The sequence below is a fragment of the Schistocerca piceifrons genome, chromosome 1 (genome assembly GCF_021461385.2).
Source record: "Schistocerca piceifrons isolate TAMUIC-IGC-003096 chromosome 1, iqSchPice1.1, whole genome shotgun sequence".
NCBI classification, from domain to species: Eukaryota; Metazoa; Arthropoda; class Insecta; order Orthoptera; family Acrididae; genus Schistocerca; species Schistocerca piceifrons.
This window is the reverse complement of record NC_060138.1, coordinates 775,455,715-775,482,302: the sequence shown is the minus strand read 5'-3', so window position 1 is coordinate 775,482,302 and position 26,588 is coordinate 775,455,715. Positions and strand designations below refer to the sequence as shown.

The window sequence follows — 26,588 nt, the reverse complement described above, 5'->3', positions numbered from 1 at the left end:
ACAACTGTACAGATTTGTGGGCATGTGCTGTCAAAGATGGGATACTACCAATGGAATTAATTTAAAAAGCCAATGACTGCCTAAATTGTAGAACCTTAGCATTTCTACACTATGCTTCAAAAATTATTCTCAATATTGTTAAGAAACACTGGAAGATTAACCAATATTTAGGAAACAACGAATTTGGAAAGGAAAATGAACCAGGGATGGCATCGAAATGATTTTAGAAAGAAGAATTAAGACAAAGAGGAAAACAAGTGCCGCACAGTATACTGGAAGAAACTGTTAGGAAAAACGAATAAAACTGGAATAGACTGGAGTGATAAAAGATTGATTCTCATTCTATATAAAAATTAGAGCACAGATAACAACAGCATTGAATGAGAGGCTAGCATAAAATGAGGTATCCAACAAGGTTGTCTTCTCTCTCCATATTCATTTATAAAAACAGCAATACAAATGATAATAATGGCACATAAATGATCACAATTATTAGTAAAAAAATACATTGTGTTTAATTTCCAGTCTTAGCAGATTCTGAAAAGGACTTTAACTACTTGTTCAAAATTTCGTCATGTGCCTTGGACGACTAAAATCTGAAAATAAACACAAACAAGACTAGAATAATCATGATGGATAAATTGCACAAATCAGGATGAACAAACATTAACATACGAAATACACTGTCCACTCACATTACTATGACCACTGCCTATCTTCAGTGTCAATGTGCAACAACCACTCACAGGTGGCAGCATTAGCAGTGGAGGGTATATAAAGCACATCCTGGGATGCAAAAAACAGTGCAGTCATTGTCGCAATGCAGAAATGGAGTGACTGCTCCGGTATCCAAAAGGGCAGGATCATTTGATTCCTGGCCAAAGGTGGAAGCATTTCTGGAATGGCTAAGTTTGTAAATTGTTCGTGTGCTGCTTTGGTTAAAATATACTGGGCACAGCAAAATGGCACTATCCAAAACTGGTGCCGAGGCAACTATGGCACACCATGGGCCATATATGAGATAGGTGAAAGACGGCTGCAGAGATACGTATGAGTGACCAGAAGGGCAACCACTGAGCAACTGACCACCCAGATGAACCAAGGCATTGTCAAACAGTGTCTCCTCACTGACTGTTCAGCAAAAAATACTGTGTATGGGCCTCTGCAGTAAGGGCCTGGTTCATGCACCCATGCCGACTGCTGTTCATCGGCGACAAAGGCTGGAATTTGCACACTAATACCACAGATGGATATCCACCGAGTGGTGATAGATGGCCTTTTCAGATGAATTATGCATGTTAAGCATGAAACTTCTAAAAGCAAACAACCTGCAACAATCATCAGAAGGGTCCAGGTTGGAGGAGGAAGTATTATGGTCTGGGAAATATTTTAATAGGATTCCCTGGATGATCTCTTAATTCTGGAAGGCACAATGGCTCAAAACATGTATGCAGCTATCCTTGGGGGCTGTGTTCACCTCTTTATGCAGATTGTTTTTCCTTGGCATGATAGCAACTACCAGCAGGACACTGCAACATGTCACACAGTTCGCAGTGTATGTGCATGGTTCAAAGAGCACCAGGATGTGTTTACTGTACTCCCCTGGTAACCAAACTCCTCAAATTTAAACCCAGTCAAGAATCCATGGGGCCGCCTCAATTAGATTCTTAAACAAGAAATAAGAGCAATTTATTAACAAACATTCACTTTCATGTAGAGGCAAGAAATAAATTATTCAGGACCTATAATTAGAGCATTTTTAGCTACGCTATGAAGGGTGGATTTTGGGAAAAAACAAGAAAAGTAAAAAATTAGAAGCAACAGAAATTTAGATATGGAGATGAGGCATAAATACATCCTAGACCGAAGGAAAATCTAACGAACAAATACTAAAAGAGATACAGCACGAATTGTTCCAACTTTTACACATTTATCAGTTTAAATCCGGTAAGTAAAGCAACTTGGTGTCAAGCAACTTAACCACGTAATGTTTGTAAACACTACTTCATGGCCAATATCATGCCAATGTCATTTTTTCAATGACCATTTTTTCATAAAGCATAAATCATGGTAAAATTATAAATATGGTGACACAAAATTGGGTGTGAATTAACATTGTGGACATAAGAAACTTGACAAGAGCAATAAAAAATGTTGTCAACGGTGGGAAAACGTTAATACTGAGAACGTAAAAGTGGGGTTATACTGTATCTTGTTGATCCCCACTCCTTCAGTCAAGCAAATAACTGTTATTAAACCATAACCTTTCAGCAATGCCAGTATGCCACTGTCTGAATGCCACATCTAGAAATGATAGAAATGATGATAGTAAGGAGACAAAGTTTATTACACAAATAACTCAAGAGTTCGGCACACCACAAGAATTCTGCAGGATAAACATTAGTGACAGGTGAATTCACCACTGAATGGAAACAGTCTTAAATCTCCTTTTACAACATGTATTGCCAGATTACTTACAAGGGAAACTCCCCATCGCACCTCCTTCAGATTTAGTGGCAAGATGGCCTAATAGGCAACCAGTCAAAAACTAAACACAGATCAGATGTGAAAACAGGAAGAAGGTGTACTGAACTACGGAAAAAGAAGAAAAATAGAAACAGTGAAGAGTCCAACATCAAGATGTGGAACATCGGCCATTTTCAATTGCCATGGTGTTGTGATTATGTGGTTACGATGTTTGACTGCAAAGGGGGAGATCCATGTTCAGATCTCCCTCATGCCCCATTTTCTTCCACCCCCCCCCCCCCCCCCCCACACGCACACACACATCATTAATGTGTCCATTCACTGTATCCAAATTTGTGTCTGTACAACGGCGTACAGTCCATTTACAACAGCTAAGTTTAACGAAGGGACCTCCAGACATACGTACCTTCTATTTGTTCTACACAAGCACCACTTGTTATGATTCTTGCATTCTGTTTCGGTAGCTTTGACTCTTGAATTCCTTTGTTGTAACATAGTTCACACCCGTTTGTTTGTTGCTTTCATTTCTGTGAGAGATCTATGAAGCATCTCACCTGTTCTCACTTAATCACATTTACCTGCAATGGTAATATATTCTTACCATATGACTGACATTCTACAACCAATGTGTGGTACGACAATTGCCAAGACTACGGAAGGAGAACAGACATGTTAATGACCGGACAGACGGATCATAAACTTGTGAACAACAACAACAACAACAACAACAACAACAACAACAACAATAATAATAATAATAAATATGGGATACGAGGAAGAGTTGAACATGGATCTCCCACTTGACAGTCTAACACCTTGACCACACAACCAAGCTTGGACCGTTCACTGTTTCAATTTTGCATCTTTTTTGAGAGTTCAGTACACTTTTTTCCTGTTTTCATGCTTGACCTGTGTTCAGTTTTTGACCCACTGGATCATTTGACTATCAAATCAGGGGAAAGGGGAGTTTCCCTGGTTAGTTCCAATTCATGAAATGGTGTTAATGCAAAACATTTAGCTCAAAAGATTGTGGGGGATGCGTGACATCCATATTATACTTTAAATTGTTGATAGATAGTGTCAGCAGTGAAAAGTTAATATTTTCTTATACATCTAACTGTTTTTGTAGTGTTTTAATTTGCTACAAGATCAAGATAAAATGAATTCTTAAACTGATTTGGTTTCCTAATTTATCTATACATTACTTAGCTAGTAATGCACCTTTATGTGGTTCAATCCATTTGCTTTTGTCACAGAAGCAGCACTCTTCTCAGCATACTTCCCAACAGCAATTATTGTATCCACATGTAACAGATCCAGTACTTTGCAGAATGCTCTCTCACAAAGGGAAGCTATCATCTTGCGATCACTACTCTGAAAATAAATTAGAACATATTCTTAAAGAGTGCAGAGTAACAATAACTACTCTGTATCCATTTTTCACTGTGGCTATAGTACGAGTATACAATTCCGAAGCACTTACAATTCCTGTCTGTTCTCGCATGACAGCACTCAGCATGGTCCTTAGTGTCCGCACATTAATGTTTACATTCCCAGATAATTAAGATATATAAGAACAAACCAATAATAGCTTATAGTGAATGTTACTAATAAAACAGCAAGGTGATTAAAACAGTAGGTGCATAAAAACTGCTGTAAAATATACAACGAAGAATTAAAATAATTACAATACTTGGGAGGTACAGTGATCCTGATCAACACATAAGGTGCTCCTTTCAAAACCCTAGAGGAGCAGCTACAAAGAAATAAACATCCTATAACTGTTTTGCAGTCTTGAAGTCACCACTGAAAATAGAGAGTAAATGCCTTGTAAATCATGGGCTGCTCCCTTATTGTAAAACTGGGTGCACTTAAAATTTTTTTGTATGCTGATGTTTGTGTTTCATGGTACCACATGCAATACATATGATTCAGTTCCTCAAATTTGAGGTTACAGCTTGCAGAGGACCTTAACATTTTGCCACTGCAGATACTGTACAAGCAACCTATGTTCCCATACGCTTGGATTTCAGCAGAGTGTCATTTCCTCCTCTACTAGATTGCTGTTCTTAGATCAGTGGTGGTATAGACAACACCTAACATATTTATATTGAAACCAACATCTCCATCAGCTGACAGATAGATACCAAACACAAGCAGCTTACAGAGTAAGCCCAGCAGAATTTATTTGGTTTCTTGACTGAATGTTAATTAGATATAATTACATAGCCTTACTTTCATCTGTCCATGCAGTGGAAGTAACCTCAAAACTTGTTTTTCTCTAATTTTCAATACTGGCAGCAGTTTCCCCACCAATGACATACAAAGAAATGTGTACTAAGGAAAGGAAGAATCTTAATGCAAACAACTACACAACAGTATACCAAAAACAATTTTGCAAACATGTTTTGACACTGAGGCTGTACATCTTTGAAGAAAATCCCAAAATGTTCTGAAAGTCACAACATGGAGGAGATGCCTTCAGGGATGTGGATCGGGTCAAGTTGTACCTTAGTAGGGACAAGCAACCACTACCAGTTAATTATGTAAAGTAAATTACTAATAAATTGCAACTAGTGCTAATTTACCCAAACTGATAATTATGGAAATTACTTATATAATAATTTTAAATATGTATATTAAGAGAAACACAGCTAGTTTGAAAGAAGCCGCCAGACTTCTGCCTATACTAACTATAGCCGAGTCAGCATAAGTTGATTCTTGACAGTTTCAGTGGGCTGGGCACAACAACTTTACAGATCTATGTCAACCAATAACATAACACAATTTTGCAAATGTCTCTATGGCAACACCTCACTGTTGTCACAACTCTACAGACAGCTACTGTTTTTGCCTGCAACCATTAGCACTTTGCAGTTGAAAGACTGCACTGTGAGCTGTCAGGAATCGTCTCTTGCCATCTCAACTATAGGCACTTTTTTCACCCATCACTTTAAACAAAGTGTAACTTTACATAGACCACTATCAGCTGTCTATATACTATACTGACAAAGATGGGACCTATCTAATAGAAATATTAAGGTGGTGGTGATTTTACATTCCTAAGTGATTAATGAGGTATTCTTTTACTTTGTTTAAAAGTTTTTGGGGATTTTCAATTTTCTGCATTATGTCTACTGGCAACATGGGTAGTCTTTCGCACCAGAATATAAAACTCCATTCTGAGTCCTAGGCAGACGCATAGTCAATTGGAAATTATTTTTACTCCTTCTGTTGTGGTTGTGTATTACTGAGGTTATAAATTGACTCTTGTTACCAACCAAAAATCCATTAGGGAGTATATGTAAGTATCAGAATCTGCAGTCCCTGTACACTTCTGCAGACTAAACACTTCTTTCGCCTTAGCTACAATGTGCAGAGAGATTCTGACACAGGACAGACTCCGTGGAAGTATGCACAGTGTGTTAGCAATGCCATCAACAAGCCAAGACAGTGAGAGAGATTTCCGAGTGCAAAGCAAGTAAAACTGAGCTCTTTGGCTAACTTATACACATGCTGAAGCCACCTCAGTTTATTATCAATCTGCATGCCCAGGAACTTCATATAAGAAGCATCAATCAATGTACCCCCATTGACATATCCTTCTTGTACTTACAAGTCATTCTTGTTTTCTTTATTTTTATTTGTTTGGAGCTGCATAACATGAGTTTATGTACTAGAATTAAACTGTTGGCTGTGATCCTGTTCCATTATTCTCATAGCAGTGAGGTGCAGATTTATTTTGGCCTGTTATCTATATACAGTACAACCCCGCTTTTACGCTCCCGGAATTAACGTTTTCCCACCATTTACAACATTTTTTTATCGTTCCCTTCAAATTTCCTATGCTCACAATGTTAATTCACACCCGTTTTTACGTTAACATAACAGTAATTTTCCCGCGATTTACATTTTATGAAACAATGTTTGAGGAGGAAAAAAAAGACTGGCGTGATTGACATAAAATGACACAGGCACTTTATTTGCCTTCACGTAATGTTTACATATGTTACACGTTTAACTTTCTTGACACCCGGGTGTTTCACTCAGCAAATCTTAAGCCGGAACAAACCGTGATTTGTATCCTGCCGCTGCCAACTACAACTTGGTGTGGTCAATAATGGGAGTAACTGTTTCAATAGAAACCGGAAGAATGAGCAATTTCTGAGGAACATTAATTTGTTTAGAGTCGACACCAACTTTATCTGTCAGTACTGTGTGCTACAATAAGTAGTACCCTTATTTTATTGTATCCACATCATTTCAGCGTTAACTTCACCCAGTGATAATGATCACATGCAGAGGATACCCATTTTCCAGTATTTGTAACTTGTTAATATACAGTAGTTTCCTTTATGGATTGTATACGCATTGTCCAGTGTTGTTGGGTGTCTAATGTTGGCAACGCGACAAGCCTGTTCCTACAACCAAAGTGAGTTGATTTCAGTCGAAACAGCTACTCTCGACAACTGCAGTGCGTAGAATTTGTGTGTACCGCATAGCACGTTCATAGCCTTATGTGATGTGATCGAAGTCTGTGGTTAGTTGTTTCTTTCACGTTGTCATTTTCTGTCGCAGTTTTAAGATGGAAAACGCCAATACTGCCAAAAGAGATAGGAAAATCCTTTCTATGGAAGAAACAGTCACAATTCTGGAGAGTTGAAGCTCACTGTGGAACACATGTTGCATTAGCGCAGAGTTTAGGAATATCCATATCTACATTGAACACTATCGTGAAAAATGGAGACTATTTTGGAAAGTGTAGTCAACAGTGGGCCAAATTCCAAAAACATGAAATATGCTAACTATTTGAAATACACACAACTGGTAGAAATTACAAAGAACATTTCAGGCAGCATGTGCATAGAATATTACAATAAACGGTGTGATGTTGTGCAAAAAGGCGCTGAAAGTTGCCAATATACTTGGGATTGAGGACTTCGCAGCATCAAACGGGTGGACAGATAGATTCAAGAAATGGTAAAATGTAGTGTATAAAACTGTAAGTGGTGAAGAAAACAGTGTGGACATAAAATCTGTTATGGAATGGCAGAGTGGCAGGTTACAAGAGCTTTTGAAACAGTATAAACCAAAGGATATCTTCAATATTAACGAAACAGGTCTCTTTTACAGCGTATTGACAAATAAAACGCTTGCCTGTAAAGGTAAAAATTGGCATGGAGGTAAACAAAGGAAAGTTCGCCTGACAGTAATGTTAGGCACGAATGCGCATGGTTCTGAAAAAATAAAACTGTTTGTGATTGGCAAATCTTTTATAAATCTGTTTTAAAAAGTCTGCATTATTCGAGAAGCACTTACATTGTCTTGATGCAAGAAGGGTACTCACAACAGAAAAATTCTCCTGTTAGCGGATTGTTGCCCTGTGCATCCCAGAAACATAAGGCTATGTAATGTGCAATTAAGAGTTTTTACCACCAAACTCCACAAGCAAATTACAGCCTTTGGATTTGGGTATTGTCCATGCCTTCAAAACAAACTATAGGAAGGTGATTGTGCAGAAGGCATTAACTTTGATGGAAGACCCAGCCTCCTTTAAAGTGTCAATTTTAGATGCTTTGCTTTATACTGCGAAGGCATGGACAGAAGTTACAGCAGCCACTATCTCCAATTGCTTCCGAAAATCGGAACTCATTGAAGCCGACAACAGAAATGGATCTAATGCACCAGACATGGGTGTTAGTGACAACGGTGAAAAACTGCTTCATTCACCATGGGAAAAGCTGCAGCTTCAGTATCCGGTTAACGATTTCTTACACATTGACAATGATGATGTCACTGTGGAAAGTGTTTCTGTTGATGACGTTACTGACTTTCACACACAAGAAAATGCACAAAGTGACAGGGACAGTGATGAAAACAATGAGGTTCTCTCATTTGCAGTTGTTAATGCAGCAGTGGAAACAATTAAAAAATATATTTCAGCTGCAGACGTTAATGACATTTTTCCTTTGTGTTTACAAACTCGAAAACCACACCGAAAAAATTTATCAGACAAAATTAAAACAACCCACACTTTTGGATTTTTTTGCCAAAAACGTAGTAACTACTGTATCCTTTTGTTCACGTCGCGTTTATAGACCAATCAAATTAGAGGTCAGTATAATAAATGTAAATGGCATATTAATATTTTGTAAATGTCTGCTTAAAAAGCTTAAGTGTAGTATGGTTTCCTTCACTGTAATTTTGGCTGTGGATATAGACCGATCTCTATCGTAACCCTGATGTCTATGATGATTTGAAATGTCAGTTTGGCTGGGAGCTGACTAAGCCAGTGAGCGTGGAATAAAGGCTGCAGTGACAGATTGATCTGTAGTGTAGTGTCATATTTAACGCACTTAACGATATTTCGCGCGCGCGCACACCCACACCCACACGCACACACACACACACACACACACACACACACACACACACACACACACACACACACAGGGTGGTCCATTGATAATGACTGGGCCAAATATCTCACGAAATAAGCATCAAACGAAAAATCTACAAAGAACGAAACTCATCTAGCTTGAAGGGGGAAACCAGATGGCTCTAGAGTTGGCCTGCTAGATGGTGCTGCCATAGGTCAAATGGATATCAACTGTTTTTTTTTTTTTTTTAAATAGGAACTCCTATTTTTTATTACATATTCGTGTAGTATGTAAAGAAATATGAATGTTTTAGTTGGACCACTTTTTTCGCTTTGTGATAGATGGCACTGTAATAGTCACAAACGTATAAGTATGTGGTATCACGTAACATTCTACCAGTGCGGACAGTAGTTGCTTCGTGATACATTGCCCGTGTTAAAATGGACCGTTTACCAATTGCGATGGCTATTGTGATCAAAATGCCCAACAGGCATGTGCTATGTATGCTGCTCGGTATTCTGGATGACATTCATCCAAGTGTCCGGACCGTTCACCGGATAGTTACGTTATTTAAGGAAACAGGAAGTGTTCAGCCACATGTAAAACGTCAACCACAACCTGCAACAAATGACGATGCCCAAGTAGGTGTTTTAGCTGCTGTCGCAGCTAATCCTCACATCAGTAGCAGACAAATTGCACGAGAATCAGGAATCTCAAAAATGTGGGTGTTGAGAATGCTACATCAACATCGATTGCACCCGTACCATATTTCTATGCACCAGGAATTGCATGGCGACAACTTTGAATGTCGTGTACAGTTCTGCTACTGGGCACAAGAGAAATTACGGGACAATAACAGATTTTTTGCACGCGTTCTATTTAGCGATGAAGTGTCATTCACCAACAGTGGTAACGTAAACAGGCATAATATGCACTATTGGGCAACGGAAAATCCATCATGGCTGCGACAAGTGGAACATCAGCGACCATGGCGGGTTAATGTATGGTGCGGCATTATAGGTGCAATGTATGCTGATTTCCTATATGATGTTCTACTGATGTTACTACAAGATGTTTCACTGCATGACAGAATAGCGATGCACTTCCAACATCAGGGATGTCCAGCACATAGCTCATGTGCGGTTGAAGTGGTATTGAATAGCATATTTCTTGAGAGGTGGATTGGTCGTTGAAGCACCATACCACGGCCCACACATTCACCGGATCTGACATCCCTGGATTTCTTTCTGTGGGGAAAGTTGAAGGATATTTGCTATCGTGATCCAGCGACAACGCCTGACAACATGCGTCAGCGCATTGTCAATGTATGTGCGAACATTATGGAAGGCGAAGTATTCGCTGTTGAGAGGAATGTTGTTACACGTACTGCCAAATGCATTGAGGTTGAGGGACATCATTTTGAGCATTTATTGCATTAATGAGGTATTGGGGGTAATCACGCTGTAACAGCATGCGTTCTCAGAATTGATAAGTTCATAAAGGTACATGTATCACATTGGAACAACCGAAATAAAATGTTCAAACGTACCTACATTCTGTATTTTGATTTAAAAAACCTACCTGTTACCAACTGTTTATCTAAAATTGTGTGTGTGTGTGTGTGTGTGTGTGTGTGTTGGGGTTTGTGGGCACTCAACATCGATGTCATCAGCACCCTGACACACATTAAAAGGAACGAATGTGGACAGACCAAAGAAAGCAGGAAAAGAAATAAAATGCTACATAATAAAGTAAAACCGAAGGAAAGGGAAAACATAGCAACAAGAATGCCACTGAAATTGTCACTGGCTGGCTACTTACATAAAATATGGGCAAGCTTGTCACACAGTGCGCAAATTAAAATCCTCTCCCTAAAATCTTTGTAAAAACATTTGACATGGCACAAAACTTTAAAACTTTAACCACATTCATCCGAGTGTTGCCTAAAAGAGTTGGCATGTCCACTGGCAAGTCAGCCGTGGCCCGCTGGTCAGAAAATAAAACGCAATCCAATAAAATGTGGCGCACAGTGACCTGGACGCCGCAAGCACCACACATTGGAGGGTCTTCTCGCCGGAGCAGGAAGCCATGCGTCATAGGGCTGTGGCCTATTCGAAGCCGAGTGAGGAGAACCTCGTCCCGTCGATGGGGCTGAAAGGAAGTACACCACACACGCGTTGTGGGCTTGACTATATGGAGCTTATTGTCAGTCACTTCTAGCCACTCATCCTCCCACCGACACATGACTCGTGAGCTCAACAGCGAGGTGAGTGCGTGCAAGGGGATAGCACACTGAGATACGTGTGGATCGAGACACGCCTCCTTGGCTGCAGGATCTGCCCTTTCATTCCCAGCAATGCCGACATGCCCCGGAACCCAGCAGAAAGCTACAAACTTCCCCAGTCGCTGTAGTCGGAGGAGGGCATCCTGGATGGTCTGGACTATTTTATCTGCCGGATACAAATGGTGCAATGAGTGAAGGGCGCTGAGTGAATCAGAACAGACAAGAAATTTAGGAGAGGAAGAATGTCTCATCTGCTCCAGCGCACGCAAGATCGCAGACAATTCTGCATCAAAGACAGTAAAAGTCTGAGGCAGTCGGACCTTGAGGACATGATCCGGAAAAACAACTGAGCAACCAACGGAATCCTCTTGTTTCGACCCATCCGTAAAAACAGCTACATAGTCGTGGTGCTCAGATAAAATAGCAGTAAATGCTGCATTAAAAACGATGGCAGGAGTGCAATCTCTCTTGTACTGCAATAAATCTAAAATCACTCCGGGCCTCTTCAGTAACCAGGGTGGCAGGCGGTTAAAACCCTGGATTTGGGGTTGTATAGACTCCACACCGAGCGACTCTAGCACACGTTGCACACGGATCCCAAACGGCAACGTAGCCCGGGGACAGTGGGAAAAAAGGCGGTCCAGAGGTGGATGAGCAACAAGGTGGTGAGCAGGCGAGTTGGGAGCTGCAAGAAACTTACAAGCCTGGCGCACCAGCAGGAGCTGCCGCCGGATGGTAAGTGGCGGTTTGCCAGCCTCAGCACAGAGGCTGGGTTTGGGACTGGTCCGATAAGCACCCGTGGCCAGTCGAATCCCAGCATGGTGGACAACGTCAAGGATCTGCAAACAAGACGGCCTTGCTGACCCATATACTGTGCACCCACAGTCCAGCCGTGAACGCACAAAAGCTTGATAAAACTGAAGGAGACGCACCCTGTCCGCTCCCCAAGACCTGTGGTTGAGGCACTTGATGTTCAGTGCCTTCAGGGTTCTGGCTTTCAAGTCACGTAGGTGTGGCAGCCATGACAACCTGGACTCAAAAATTAGGCCCAGAAACCGCACTGTGTCTCTAAAATGTACGGCAGTATCCCCCATATGCAAGGCAGGCAAAGTAAAAAGACGACGAGAACGATTAAAATGAACACAAACACACTTATCGGCAGAAAACCGAAAACCTGTCTTTGCAGCCCACTCCTCTAACCGCCGCACTGTTAGCTGCAACTGACGGCTCACGGTTGCAACACTGGAGGAGGAACAGAAAACAGCAAAGTCGTCCACAAACAAGGAGCACTGTACTGGACTCCTCACTGTAGACGTTATACTGTTGATGGCTATGGCAAAGAGGGTAACGCTTAAAACACTGCCCTGGGGGACACCGTTCTCTTGCTCAAAGCGATCAGACAGTGTGTTACCAATGCGGGTCCGAAAAAACCGCTGAGACAGGAAAGACCGAATGAAAATGGGGAGGCGGCCACGAAAGCCCCATTGATGCAGTTGTCCAAGAATACAGTGTCTCCAAGTAGTATCATATGCCTTACTGATATCAAAGAAGATACCAATACAGTGATTCTGACGGAGGAAAGCCTGCTGAATAGCCGCCTCTAGGAGGGTCAGGTTGTCGACCGTGGACTGAAATTTTCGGAATCCACACTGAAAGCGGCTAAGGAGCTGTCTAGTCTCTAACAGCCAGACCAGACGACGGTTAACCATCCGTTCCAGGGTCTTTCCGACACAGCTTGTCAAGGCGATACTACGATAACTACTGGGACATGTGCGGTCCTTTCCTGGTTTGAGGAGAGGTATGAGGATTGCCTCCCTCCACGAGGTGGGGAACACTCCTGTCTGCCATATCAGATTAAAACATTCGAGGAGGATTTCCTTTGACGCTGCTGGCAGATGTCGAAGCATGGAGTACCGGATGCGGTCGTAACTTGGTGAAGTGTCAGAAGTCGCAGTAAGTGCCGATTCAAGTTCCCACATGGAGAAAGGGGAGTTGTAGGCCTCAGAACTGTTCGACCGAAAATCCAAGTTCGCTCTTTCGACAGTCGCACGGTAGCGACGAAATGCTGGATCCTGGGTTGCAGTGGCAGTACTTTGTGCAAAATGCTCTGCCAGCGTCTGAGCAATGGCTCTGGGTGTTGTTTGGAGGCATCCCTGGTTCAGGACTGCAGCTATTGGTAAACGGCTGCGTTTGCCGGAAATCCTCTGGATGGCTTCCCATACTTTTGTGGAACAAGTGGAACGGTTGATGGAGTCCAGGAACTCCTGCCATGACCTTTTCTTGCTCTCTTTAATGACACGGGGTGCCCTGGCTCTCGCGAGTCGAAAGGCGGTAAGATTGACCGCTGTTGGGCGGCATTTAAATTGGCGAAGAGCCGCACGCCTGTCCCGGATGGCTGAACGGCACTCTTCTGTCCACCAAGGCACAAGGCGCCGCTTAAGAGGACCAGAAGACTGTGGTATGGACAGGTCAGCAGCATGATGGATCACAAGTGTGATGTGATCCACCTATCTAAAATTGTGAGCCATATGTCTGTGAGTATTACAGCACCATCTATCACAAAGCGAAAAAAGTGATCCAACTAAAACATTCATATTTCTTTACGTATTACACGAAGATGTAATAAAAAATGGGGGTTCCTATTTTAAAAAAATGCAGTTGAAATCCGTTTGAACTATGGCAGCAAGCGGGCCAACCATAGCGCCATCTGGTTTCCCCCTTCAAGCTAGACGAGTTTCGTTTTTTGTAGATTTTTCGCTTGATGCTTATTCTGTGAGATATTTGGCCCTGTCACTGTCAATGGACCACCCTGTGTGTGTGTGTGTGTGTGTGTGTGTGTGTGTGTGTGTGTGTGTGTGTGTGTCATCATCATCATCTTTGTTTTTAGATATATTTTTCCCACGTGGAATGTTCCCTCTATATCTAAAAACAAAGATGATGAGACTTACCAAACAAAAGCGCTGGCAGGTCGATAGACACACAAACAAACACAAACATACACACAAAATTCTAGCTTTCGCAACCAACGGTTGCTTCGTCAGGAAAGAGGGAAGGAGAGGGAAAGACGAAAGGATGTGGGTTTTAAGGGAGAGGGTAAGGAGGGAGGCATTTCAATCCCGGGAGTGCAAAGACTTACCTTATGGGGAAAAAATGACGGGTATACACTCGCGCGCCCACACACACACACACACACACACACACACACACACACACACACAGAGAGACACCTGTGTGTGTGTGTGTGTGTGTGTGTGCGTGGGTGCGCGCGCGCGCTCGCGCACGCACGCACGAATGTATACCCGTCGTTTTTTCCCCATAAGGTAAGTCTTTCCGCTCCTGGGATTGGAATGACTCCTTACCCTCTCTCTTAAAACCCACTTCCTTTCGTCTTTCCCTGTCCTTCCATCTTTCCTGATGAGGCAACAGTTTGTTGCGAAAGCTTGAATTTTGTGTGTATGTTTGTGTGTGTATCGACGTGCCAGCGCTTTCGTTTGGTAAGTCACATCATCTTTGTTTTTAGGTGTATATATATATATATATATATATATATATATATATATATAATAGAGGGAAACATTCCAGGTGGGAAAAATATATCTAAAAACACAGATGATGTGACTTACCGAACGAAAGTGCTGGCAGGTCGATAGACACACAAACGAACACAAAATTACACATGAAATTCAAGCTTTCGCAACTCGCGCACACACGCACACACACACACACACACACACACACACACACACACACACACACATATCCATCCGCACATACACAGACACAAACAGACAAATGTCTGCTTGTGTCTGTGTATGTGCGGATGGATATGTGTGTGTGTGCGAGTGTATACCTGTCCTTTTTTTCCCCCTAAGGTAAGTCTTTCCACTCCCGGGATTGGAATGACTCCTTACCCTCTCCCTTAAAACCCACATCCTTTCGTCTTTCCCTCTCTTTCCCTCTTTCCTGACGAAGCAACGGTTGGTTGTGAAAGCTTGAATTTTGTGTATATGTTTGTGTGTGTATCGACCTGCCAGCACTTTCGTTTGGTAAGTCACATCATAACAGCAGACAAATGGCTGGTACTGTATACAGATGCTGACATCACTTTCACAGGAAAATTACACTAAAAATGATGCAGTTTAGAGAGATTTTAAATGCAGTACACATTTGACATGCACTTTTCATGGGCATCAAGTATAAATATCAAAACTGCCAACTGCATCATTTTAGGTTTTCAAACATGTAAATCAACATGGCGGCCACGAGGTTTGCACTGTTTTTAATGCGATTTGTTGTTTTAAAGTGTCGGTGAATGTCATGTCACTTGCTAAACATAGCACTAAATTTAGATAACCTTTATTAAAAATAAACATTCCCTGATGAGTATTTTGTTGCCTATTATTTATATATATATATCATACAAAATTACGAAAGTGGAAAGGGGGCCCCATACACAACCAGTAAAAACTTAAAAAAGTCGTTGATTAAAACTGTGTGCTAGACCGAGGCTTTCTTTCAGGAGTGCTAGCTCTGCAAGCTTCGCAGGAAAGCTTCTGTAAAGTTTGGAAGGTAGGAGGCAAGGTACTGGCAGAAGTAAAGCTGTGAGGATGGGGCGTGAGTCGTGCTTGGGTCGCTCAGTTGGTAGAGCACTTACCCGCGAAAGGCAAAGGTCCCGAGTTCGAGTCTCGGTCCGGCACACAGTTTTAATCTGCCAGGAAATTTCATATCAGCGCACAATCCGCTGCAGAGTGAAAATCTTATTCTTAAAAACAGTCGTTTCGCACATTCTGCATTTTCCTACAGTTTACACCATTTTTTCCAGTCCCTTGAAAAGTGCAAAAGCGGGGTTTTACTGTACTTACATGCTCAGCAAACATTACTGTTTGGGTCATGAGTGATCCCAAAGACCTGTGGTTAAAGGATGCTAAGTGCCTTGGAGGCTAACGGATGTCAAGTGCCTTGGGGGGGGGCTTGTAGTTTTGGATTCCTTATGTGAGGCAGCCTAGAGAACAATTTAGCAATAACAAGACCCTGAAATCTCACTGAATCATGACTAGTGTTGATGGGCTGTGAAAAATAACTGAATTGAGAAAACATAAGACTATTTCTGCCAGTGAAAACATCTACATCTACGTGATTACTCTGCTATTAACAAGTGCCTGGCAGAGGGTAACATGGAACTGATGCACACAATCTCCTTCATTCTCTTGAGGGTGATCTGCAGTTGTCATGTTGCCTGTAAGGTTGGAAAAAGAACGAAATTGACCCAAAGTGTACTGCACTAACCACAGACATTATGTTGCTAATCTCTATAATAAATGTGATAACACTCAGAATGTTGTCCTGATGAACTTAATTCTTCTGCTCGAACCTGTCTGAACATAACTTCTGCAAATCTTTAAATAAAGCAGCATTATGACAGACAGTGAACAGAGGGGACACGTCCCTGGGAGTCCCAATGATCGACCTATTTGAGAATATTATTCTTCCATGTCATATAAAAGGCTTGCTTGAGATCAAAGCTTGTACTTATTAGGTGGTGCCTGCATTTGGTAGCAGAGCTGTGTTATCAATGATGCAATAACAGCATCTAAGTCCACATTGGAAGCAATTAAAAAATTGTCTGCGTTCAACATCCCAGGAAAGTGTGTGATCAATCATTCAATCTAAGGTCTTTTCTATGATGTTAGAGCACCCAACACTATGTAACCATACTTCAGTGGTTTCAGGAGGGTGTTAGGATCATATATTTCCAGAAGTGTCTTCTGCCTCATCTGGTAGGAGGACATCCTTAGCTGCCCCTGTCAGGCAGTTCAACATGGTGTGATACATTTTATTGTGGATGGACTGGGATGCACAACAGCAAGGTCTTTAGCACCTGGATGAAAATAGTAAGAGACAAATGGTAGCACAATACACTAAACAGGAGTATAAAACAGAAATGGGAATTAAAAGCAACACAATTGTAACAGACCATGTGGACCCCCCACAATGAAACATGAGAAGAAGTTATCATGTAAAGACTAAAACTGTGACAAAAAAGGAGAAAATGGTAGGAGTAGTTTAAAACAATATAGCAGATGACTATTCTGTGGCTGGCAAATTACAGAAAGAAAGAGAATGAGCCTACTAGTCTGCAACACACTAAAAGCTTAGGCCACAGTCCATCCATATCACAAAACCTTAAAACTTTGACCCCATTCACCTTGTTATCAGCTAAAATAGATGGCAAATCCCCACTGAAATTCGCTTCTGCCTTCGCATCATGATATAAAATGCACTCAGTTAAAATATGACATACAGTGATTTGCACACCAGAGGCATCACAGAATGGGAGATCCTCTTTCCAGAGTAAGAAGCCATGTGTAAGGGGACGGTGCCCAATTTGGAGGTTTGTGAGGACCATTTCATCCCACCTGAGGACTGGAAGGAGGAATGTCACAGCCGGATATTTGACTCCATCAACTGAAGCTCATTGTTTGTCACTGACAACCATTCCTCCTACCACAACTTCATGGACCTCTGATGTAACACACAAATGACACCTTGCAGGGGAATAGTGCAATGTATCACACCATGTCCGCTGCAGGCTTTGTTCGCACCCTGATAAGCTTGTTCATTTCCCCAAATCCCGTCATGACCTGCCACCCAGCAAAATGACACTTGCTTCCCCTGCTGTTGGAGGAAGTACCGTTGGTTAGATATCAGCTGTGCCAACTCCACACCTGGAGCCATCAATGTACACTACTGCAAAACCGCAATGCCTATCTAAAATGGTAAAAAATGGAGACTGAAACGTAAAACCTGGATTGCAATCTTTCTTAAAATTTTTCAAATCTATAATAAGTCTGGAGGACTGAGGTGCAAATCTGCTCAAACCATGATGTGAAACATTACAACTAGCACAACTCACCTCTAAAAGACAGTTCTTCATATGAATTCCATAGGGCCTTATGGCTAATAGCCGATTATGAAAAAGTCTTTCAACTGGAGGCCGAGCAACAGTGTGGTACGCAGGCATGTAGGCGTGGACAGCATTTCATACTCCTGCCATGCCATGAGCATCCATCACTTGATGTGAAGCAGTAGCTCAGCAGTCTCGGCCCAGAGGATCAGTATGGGGCTCGCTTGGAATGCCTCAGTGGCCAGCTGAATCACTTTCTGGTGCCCCACGTCCATCATCTTTAAATAAGAGGGTCTTGCAGACCCATAAACCATGCATCCATAATCAAGCTGAGTTTGCACGAAGGCTCAGTAAAACTGGAGCAGACAAGTCTGGCCTGTCCCCCTGAATTGTGGCTAAGACATTTTACAATACTCAGTGGTTTTAGCGATCATCAATTAAGATCCTTAAGGTGTGGCAACCATGTAATTTAAAGTCAAATGCAAAGCTTTAAAATTATGCACAGTGACCCTCATTCTCAACTAAGGAAAGTATGAAACAGAACTGGAATGATTAAAAAGAACACACACACACACACACACACACACACACACACACACACACACACACACAGACTTCTCAGTTAGAAACAGAACCGCTCTTCTCTGCCTACTCACCTAACTGTCAAATAGTTACCTGCAACTGGTTTGTTGCCACTGTAAGGCTTGAAGAGGGACAAAAGACAGAAGTCATCAACAAACAAGGAATACTGGTCAGGACATTTCACTATTAACACAATACTATTAATGGCTGTGGCATTAACACATTTAAAACATCACCTTAAGGGACACTGTTCTCCTGCTCTAGGCAATCAGAGACATTACCAACTTGGTATTGAAAGTAGCAAGGCGAGATGAAGGACTCAATTAAAATGTGAAGACATCTACATCTACATCCATACTCTGCAAGCCACCTGACGGTGTGTGGTAGAGGGTACCTTGAGTACCTCTATCGGTTCTCTCTTCTACTCCGGTCTTGTATTGTTTGTGGAAAGAAGGATTGTCAGTATGCTTCTGTGTGGGCTCTAATCTCTCTGATTTTATCTTCATGGTCTCGTCGCGAGATAATCTCTCTGATTTTATCCTCATGGTCTCTTCGCGAGAAATAAGTAGGAGGGAGCAATATACTGCTTGACTCCTCGGTGAGGTATGTTCTCAAAACTTCAACAAAAGCCCGTACCAAGCTACTGAGTGTCTCTCCTGCAGAGTCTTCCACTGGAGTTTATCTATCATCTCCGTAACGCTTTCGCGATTACTAAATGATCCTGTAATGAAGCGCGCTGCTCTCCATTGGATCTTTTCTGTCTCTTCTATCAACCCTATCTGGTATGGATCCCACACTGCTGAGCAGTATTCAAGCACTGGGTGAACAAGCATACTGTAACCTACTTCCTTTGCTTTTGGATTGCATTTCCTTAGGATTCTTCCAATGACTCTCAGTCTGGCATCTGCTCTACCGACGATCAACTTTATATGATCATGCCATTTTAAATCACTCCTAATGTGTACTCCCAGATAATATGGAATTAACTGCTTCCAGTTGCTGACCTGCTATATTGTAGCTAAATGATAAGGGATCTTTCTTTCTATGAATTCGCAGCACATTACACTTGTCTACATTGAGATTCAATTGCCATTCCCTGCACCATGCATCAATTTGCTGCAGATCATCCTGCATTTCAGTACAATTTTCCATTGTTACAACCTCTCGATATACCACAGCATCATCCGCAAAACGCCTCAGTGATCTTCTGATGTCATCCACAAGGTCATTTACGTATATTGTGAATAGCAACGGTCCTACGACACTCCCCTGCGGTACACCTGAAATCACTCTTACTTTGGAAGACTTCTCTCCGTTGAGAATGACATGCTGTATTATGTTATCTAGGAACTCTTCAATCCAATCACACAATTGGTCTGATAGTCCATATGCTATTTCTTTGTTCATTAAACGACTGTGGGGAACTGTATCGAACGCCTTGCGGAAGTCGAGAAACACGGCATCTACCTGGGAACCCGTGTCTATGGCCCTCTGAGTCTCGTGGACGAATAGCACGAGCTGGGTTTCACACGATCGTCATTTCCAAAACCCATGCTGATTCCCAGAGTAGATTTCTAGTCTCCAGAAAAGTCATTATACTCTAACATAATACATGTTCCAAAATTCTACAACTGATAGACGTTAGAGATATAGTTCTGCACATCTGTTCGATGTCCCTTCTTGAAAACGAGGATGACCTGTGCCCTTTTCCAATCCTTTGGAGCGCTATGCTCTTCTAGAGACCTACAATACACCGCTGCAAGAAGGGGGGCAAGTTCCTTCGCGTACTCTGTGTAAAATCGAACTGGTATCCCACCAGGTCCAGCGGCCTTTCCTCTTTTGAGTGATTTTAATCGTTTCTCTATCCCTCTGTCGTCTATTTCGATATCTACCATTTTGTCATCTGTGCGACAATCTAGAGAAGGAACTACAGTACAGTCTTCCTCTGTGAAACAGCTTTGGAAAAAGACATTTAGTATTTCGGCCTTTAGTCTGTGATCCTCTGTTTCAGTAACATTTTGGTCACAGAGTGACTGGACATTTTGTTTTGATCCCCCTACTGCTTTGACATAAGATCAAAATTTCTTAGGATTTTCTGCCAAGTCAGTACATAGAGCTTTCCTTTTGAATTCATTGAATGCCTCTCGCATAGCCCTCCTCCTCATACTACATTTCGCTTCGCGTAATTTTTGTTTGTCTGCAAGGTTTTGGCTATGTTTATGTTTGCTGTGAAGTTCCCTTTGCTTCCGCAGCAGTTTTCTAACTCAGTTGTTGTACCACGGTGGCTCTTTTCCATCTCTTACGATCTTGCTTGGCACATACTCATCTAACGTGTATTGTACTATGGTTTTGAACTTTGTCCACTGATCCTCAACACTATCTGTACTTGAGACAAAACTTTTGTGTTGAGCAGTCAGGTATTCTGAAATCTGACTTTTGTCACTTTTGCTAAACAAAAAAATCTTCTTACCTTTTTTAATATTTCTATTTATGGCTGAAATCATCGATGCAGTAACTGCTTTATGATCACTGATTCCCTGTTCTGCATTAACTGTTTCTAATAGTTCGGGTCTGTTTGTCACCAGAAGGTCTAATATGTTGTCGCCACGAGTCGGTTCTCTGTTTAACTGCTCAAGGTAGTTTTCAGATAAAGCACTTAAAAAAATTTCACTGGATTCTTTGTCCCTGCCACCTGTTATGAACGTTTGAGTCTCCCAGTCTATATCCGGCAAATTAAAATCTCCACCCAGAACTATAACATGGTGGAGAAATCTACTCTAAATATTTTCCAAATTATCCTTCAGGTGCTCAGCCACAACAGCTGCTGAGCCAGGGGGCCTATAGAGACATCCAATTACCATGTCTGAGCCTGCTTTAACCGTGACCTTCACCCAAATTATTTCACATTTCGGGTCTCCATCAATTTCCTTAGATACTACTGCACTTCTTATCGCTATAAACATGCCTCCCATCCGTGAAGACCCCAATCGTGATGCTGCCTGAGGATAAGCTGCCTCCACGTAGTGTCGTAGGCCTTCTCTATGTCAAAAAATATAGCCAGAAGGTGATGGTGGCACAGGAAAGTCAGTTGTATAGCTGCCTTCAGGAAGGCCTGGTCATCAAAGGTGGCGTGATACATTCTGAACCCACACTGAAAGTGACTATGGAGTGGCATGGGTTCTGATTTAGATGAGGCAGCAGATAGTGAGGGCAACACTACAATAACCAATAGGGCATGTGTGGTCTTTTCCAGGTTTTAAAAGAGGAATTAAAATTGCCTCTCACTATGAGTCTGGAAAGTGACCTGTTGCCCTAATGAAGTTACGAAGGGTGAGGAGGATTTCTGTGCTTTACCCTGTGAGGTGCCTTAGCATACTATAATGGCCTATCATGACCAGGGAACGTGTCACAAGCTGCAGACAGTGTAGAATCCAACTCCCACATGGGAAAGGGGTGGTTGTACTTTTATCAGTGGCGAAATGGAAGTACCAACTGCCACTCTCCACAGCTGCTCTGAGGCACTGGAAAGCTGGAACTTGACTGGTGGTGGCAGTAAACAGTGTCAAAATAGGTTGCCATAGTCTGGGCAATGACTCATGGGCTAGTTTGGAGAGTGCCATTTCCCAGTACAACAGCCACTGGGCACTTCCCTCCTCTCCCAAAAATCGTCTTGGTGTTCTCTCATACAATGGTACTCCTTGTGGAACAGTTAACAGTAGTCATAAACTTTTGCCATGATCTCTTCTTGCTCTCGAATAATCTGGTGACATCAGCCCTAGCCATCCGAAAAACTGCGAGGTTCTCTGCGTTCTCTGCAGTTGGCTGGCACTTGAACGTACGCACACCACCTGCCTGGTCCTTATTACAGAGCAGCAGTCATCACTCCATCATGGGACAGGTGGCATTTTCAGTTGTCCAGAAAACTGTGGAATGGATGATCCAGTAGAGTGGTGGATCATTAGGGTAACATGATCCACACATTCCTGGACACTGTTATGGAGTTCAAACTTCCCAATGCACCTGTAAAGTATCCACTCCATTTTCCTGAGCACCCATTGTAACCGTTTTCTGTCTGGCACTGCTCCATCTGGAAGGTGAATCCAGATCGGGAAGTGATAACTGCTGTACAAGTCATCGACCACTTCCCATTGAGCAGTGTGGGGAAGGACTGGAGAGCGAAGTGAGGGATCAATAACAGAGAACAGCCCTGTTGAAGTGCACAAGTGCGTGCTATGTCCTGTATTTAGCAAATACGAGCATGAGGACAAGAGAAAGCCTCTCAACTGCTCTACCCCTGGGGCAAGGAGTTGCAGAACCCCAAAGCCCAGTGTGTGCATTAAAATCACACAGAGGATGAAGAGGTGAGGGAGCTGAGTGAAGAGGTCATGGAGAGCCACTTCCTTGAGCCTATCACGTGAGGTACATACAACCAACCGACGATGCACGAGCTTGAACACTGCGATTGCTTGCAGGCTGGTCACGAGGGAGAGAGGCGAGGATTGATAGGTAGTGTTGACAAAGATAGCCACTATTCCTTTAGCTCTCTCTCGGCTAAGGTCTTCCTTTTTGTGGAGGACAAGGTTACTTAGCTCAGGTGCTTCAGATGGTTTGAAATTAAACTCCTGAAGACACATTCACAGTGGTTTGCCCTGGGCCAGCAGATATAGTTCTTCCACATGTGTCCTGAGCCCCTACAAGTATGGAAGCCATCTTAAAGGTGAAGTTTACCTCTGTCTTACCCCTTGTCGTGCCACCTTGTTGGGGAGACTGCAGCAGTGGGGAGGGAGGGGGGGGGGGGGGGGTGAGTGGGGAGGGCCTCGTTGGTTCCTCAGGTAAACGTTGACGCCATACCAGCGATGAAATGGTCATCACCAGATTCATCAGACAGGATCAAGGTCGCATGGTCCAATGACTTCAGTGCAGATCATTTTGGCCTGTTGTGTTTTCATCTCAAGCTTGGATTTTTGGGTGGTTGAAAGGTCAATGTAACAGAAACATCTGATTGATTAACTGAGAGGGGTTATGGGACCAAACAGTGAGGTCATCAGTCCCACAATTTTGAAGTTAGTTACAGAAGAAAGAGGGTCTGTTAAAAGTGATGAGCGCATAAGCCATACTTGATGTTATGAATGGTTCATGTGGTTTGAAAATGGCTGGAACGAAGTTAAAGATGACCCTCGTTCAAGATACCTATCAACGTCTACCAATGATGCTAATGTCAGCAAGTCAACAAAATTGTGCTTTGCAGAAGAATGTAACATTTCAGCTGGATCATGTCCTGAATACCTGACACAGTGTCTTGGAATGCATTGTGTTGCCGCCAAGCTCATCCCACTGCCCATGAGTCAGGACCAGAAAGACCTGCACCTCACAATCTGTTTACAGCTTTTGGATCGCACAACTGAGAATGAGATGTTCCTTAAGAAAATCGTAATTGACGATAAGATGTGGGTCTACAGTTATGATGTCGAGACCAAGGTTCAATCTTCACATCTGGTAAGGAAAGGTTCTCCAAGAACAAAAAAAGCTTTTCAGGTCAGGTCAAATATCAAAGCCATGTTAATAGTTTTCTTTGACTTTGAAGGATTAGTTCATGATGAATTTGAGCCACAGAGATGAACTGTTAATCGATGGTACTATCGGAGTGTGTTGCAATACCTGCAAGAAAATGTGAGAGGGAAATACCCTGAAATGTGGAGAGACAATTCATGGCTCTTGCATCACGATAACACACCAACACATTCATCCCTGTTGGTGTGTGACTATTGCACATTCTCTGTACTCTCCAGGCCTGGCCCCCTGTGGACTTTTATCTTTTATTTCCAGAGTTTAAAAGATGCTGAAAGGATGAAGATTTAAAACAAAAGATAAGACAAAAGGAAGTTCGTATGCAGCACTTTGCGTAATCCAGCAAGAGGCATACCAAGACTGCTTCCAGAAGTGGAATGGCATTGGGAGCAGGGTATCAATTGTGGAGGAGAGTATTTCGAAGGATACCACACACAATAAGTAGAAGGTAAGGATACAAAAATTATTTGGACAAAGTTTCAGAATTTTTTTAACAGATCTCTTATATTCCATCTGTGCTTCATGAATTTTGATTTATTTATTCATCCAGGGATCATCCCATAATGATACAGGATTTCTCACTATAAAACAATGACAATAAATAGCTCAAAATGTACATACACACAGACTAATTGCATGCTGCAAAGCTCATGACACCCTAATCCTCTAAGTACGCAGAACAACAGGAACCTGAAGATAGAACAAACTATGACTCACAAGGAAGTATCGGACTCCGTTTTTCCCTTAAAAAGTACTGGCACAAGAAATAACTATGTTCTGACTGCATTTACAGAAACTCAGACAGCAGTCTATTGTTTACCATCCTTAAAGCATTTCATATCCCTTACATCAAGCATGCCTGAGAGGAGTATTCTGATTTATCATTAGCTTTTTCACCCCCAAAGGAAAGAAAACTCATAATATATACATGGATCCTATACTGCTGTCCAACTTCAATACATTGATAACGCAACAGGCCAAGCAAAAAATCCTATTAGAAGGAAGAAAGACATACCATCAAAGTATATGCACCTCTTTAATAGACTGTTTTTTTTTAATGGAAAAAAGAATATTTATGTATGCACATTACACTCATGTGAATGGCTTTGTAAATCATTAACTCTTAACAGTCCAATTTGGGAGTCACATAAGGTGAAACTGTCAAGCAAATTCCTTTCCTTGACCAGGAGTGGACTCTTGAGAAGTCAAAAACTAGAGTACTACAGAGAATATTTTAAAATTATCCTTTTATAACATCTTTTGCCAATACTTGGATTACATGCAAGTTTACACTGATGGTTACAAGCAAATGACATGCTTCAATAGAGCAACTGCATTTTTCTCTGCCTTTAATCTATCCTTTTGCTTTTCCATAAGAACATATGCCGCTTACAGGAATACTGTCCTAGTTTCTTACTACAGAACGTACTGAAATTGCTTTGCTGCTGGAACTAGTGTAAGTACAGGATCAACTAAACAGACAGACAGTATATTCCCCTTATTTTATCTCCATTTGCATTTTAAACAGGCAATAAAGATTGTTTTATTATAAATATGTAAATACAGTTCTGTTGGGGATTGCCCTCTCTTGCCTACCTCTGATTTGTGAACCATCTAATCCAACCCACTTCACAGGAATTTAAAGTTTACCATGCAGTCCAGCCCAAACCACAATGTAAACTGACTATTCCACATACATGAAAAATTACCAGTGATGGAGGAGGTAGGGGGAAACAGTCTAACAGCCTAGAAAGGTTTAAAACTTCAGTCTTCAGATATGCATTCTAACACTTCTCCATGTAGCCATCACACCAACAGATGATGTTATTTCAACAATGTGGGAAAAGATAGATGGCTACTTACCACAAAAATAAAGTTGCAGACAGGTACAATTAAATGACACTTCCATAAAGCTTTCGGCTTCAACCTTTGCTGGAAAAAGAGAAATGCACAGTTTTCACTAACAAAAGCAAGCACGCCTCACACACACGACCGCCAACTATGGTAGCTCAGGCAAGAATGCCACAGAGTCGGCAGTCGTCTGCTTGCTTTTGTGAATGAATAGTGTGGGTTTCTCTTTGTCTGACGAAGGGTGAGGCCGAAAGCTTATGTGTAAGCATCTTAATTGTACCTGTGTGTTATCTCTATGGTAAATACAAATCTATCTTTTCCTACATTATTGTTATTCCTACCTGGAGTTTCCATTGTTATATGATGGTATTTGTTGCTCTACAGCATGGTCATCAGTGCCCTTGCAATATTGCGCAGGCATATGAAATCAACAACTTTCCCTCATTAATAACATTACTCTTACAATGTCACATGGAAAACCACGAAAAACAAATTGGGATGGTCAGATGGGAATTGTTCCAACATCGTACTG

General features: G+C 41.9%; 1 protein-coding gene across 1 annotated transcript in view; it reads right to left on the bottom strand.

The window, feature by feature from the left end:
* The window catches only part of LOC124790660 (single-strand selective monofunctional uracil DNA glycosylase), a 52,976-nt gene that overhangs the window by 6,197 nt on the left and 20,191 nt on the right, over positions 1–26,588 (bottom strand). The window contains exon 3 of the mRNA XM_047257800.1: positions 3,709–3,861. Within this exon, the coding sequence (XP_047113756.1) occupies positions 3,709–3,861 (153 nt within the window). The remainder of the gene's footprint in view (positions 1–3,708; positions 3,862–26,588) is intronic.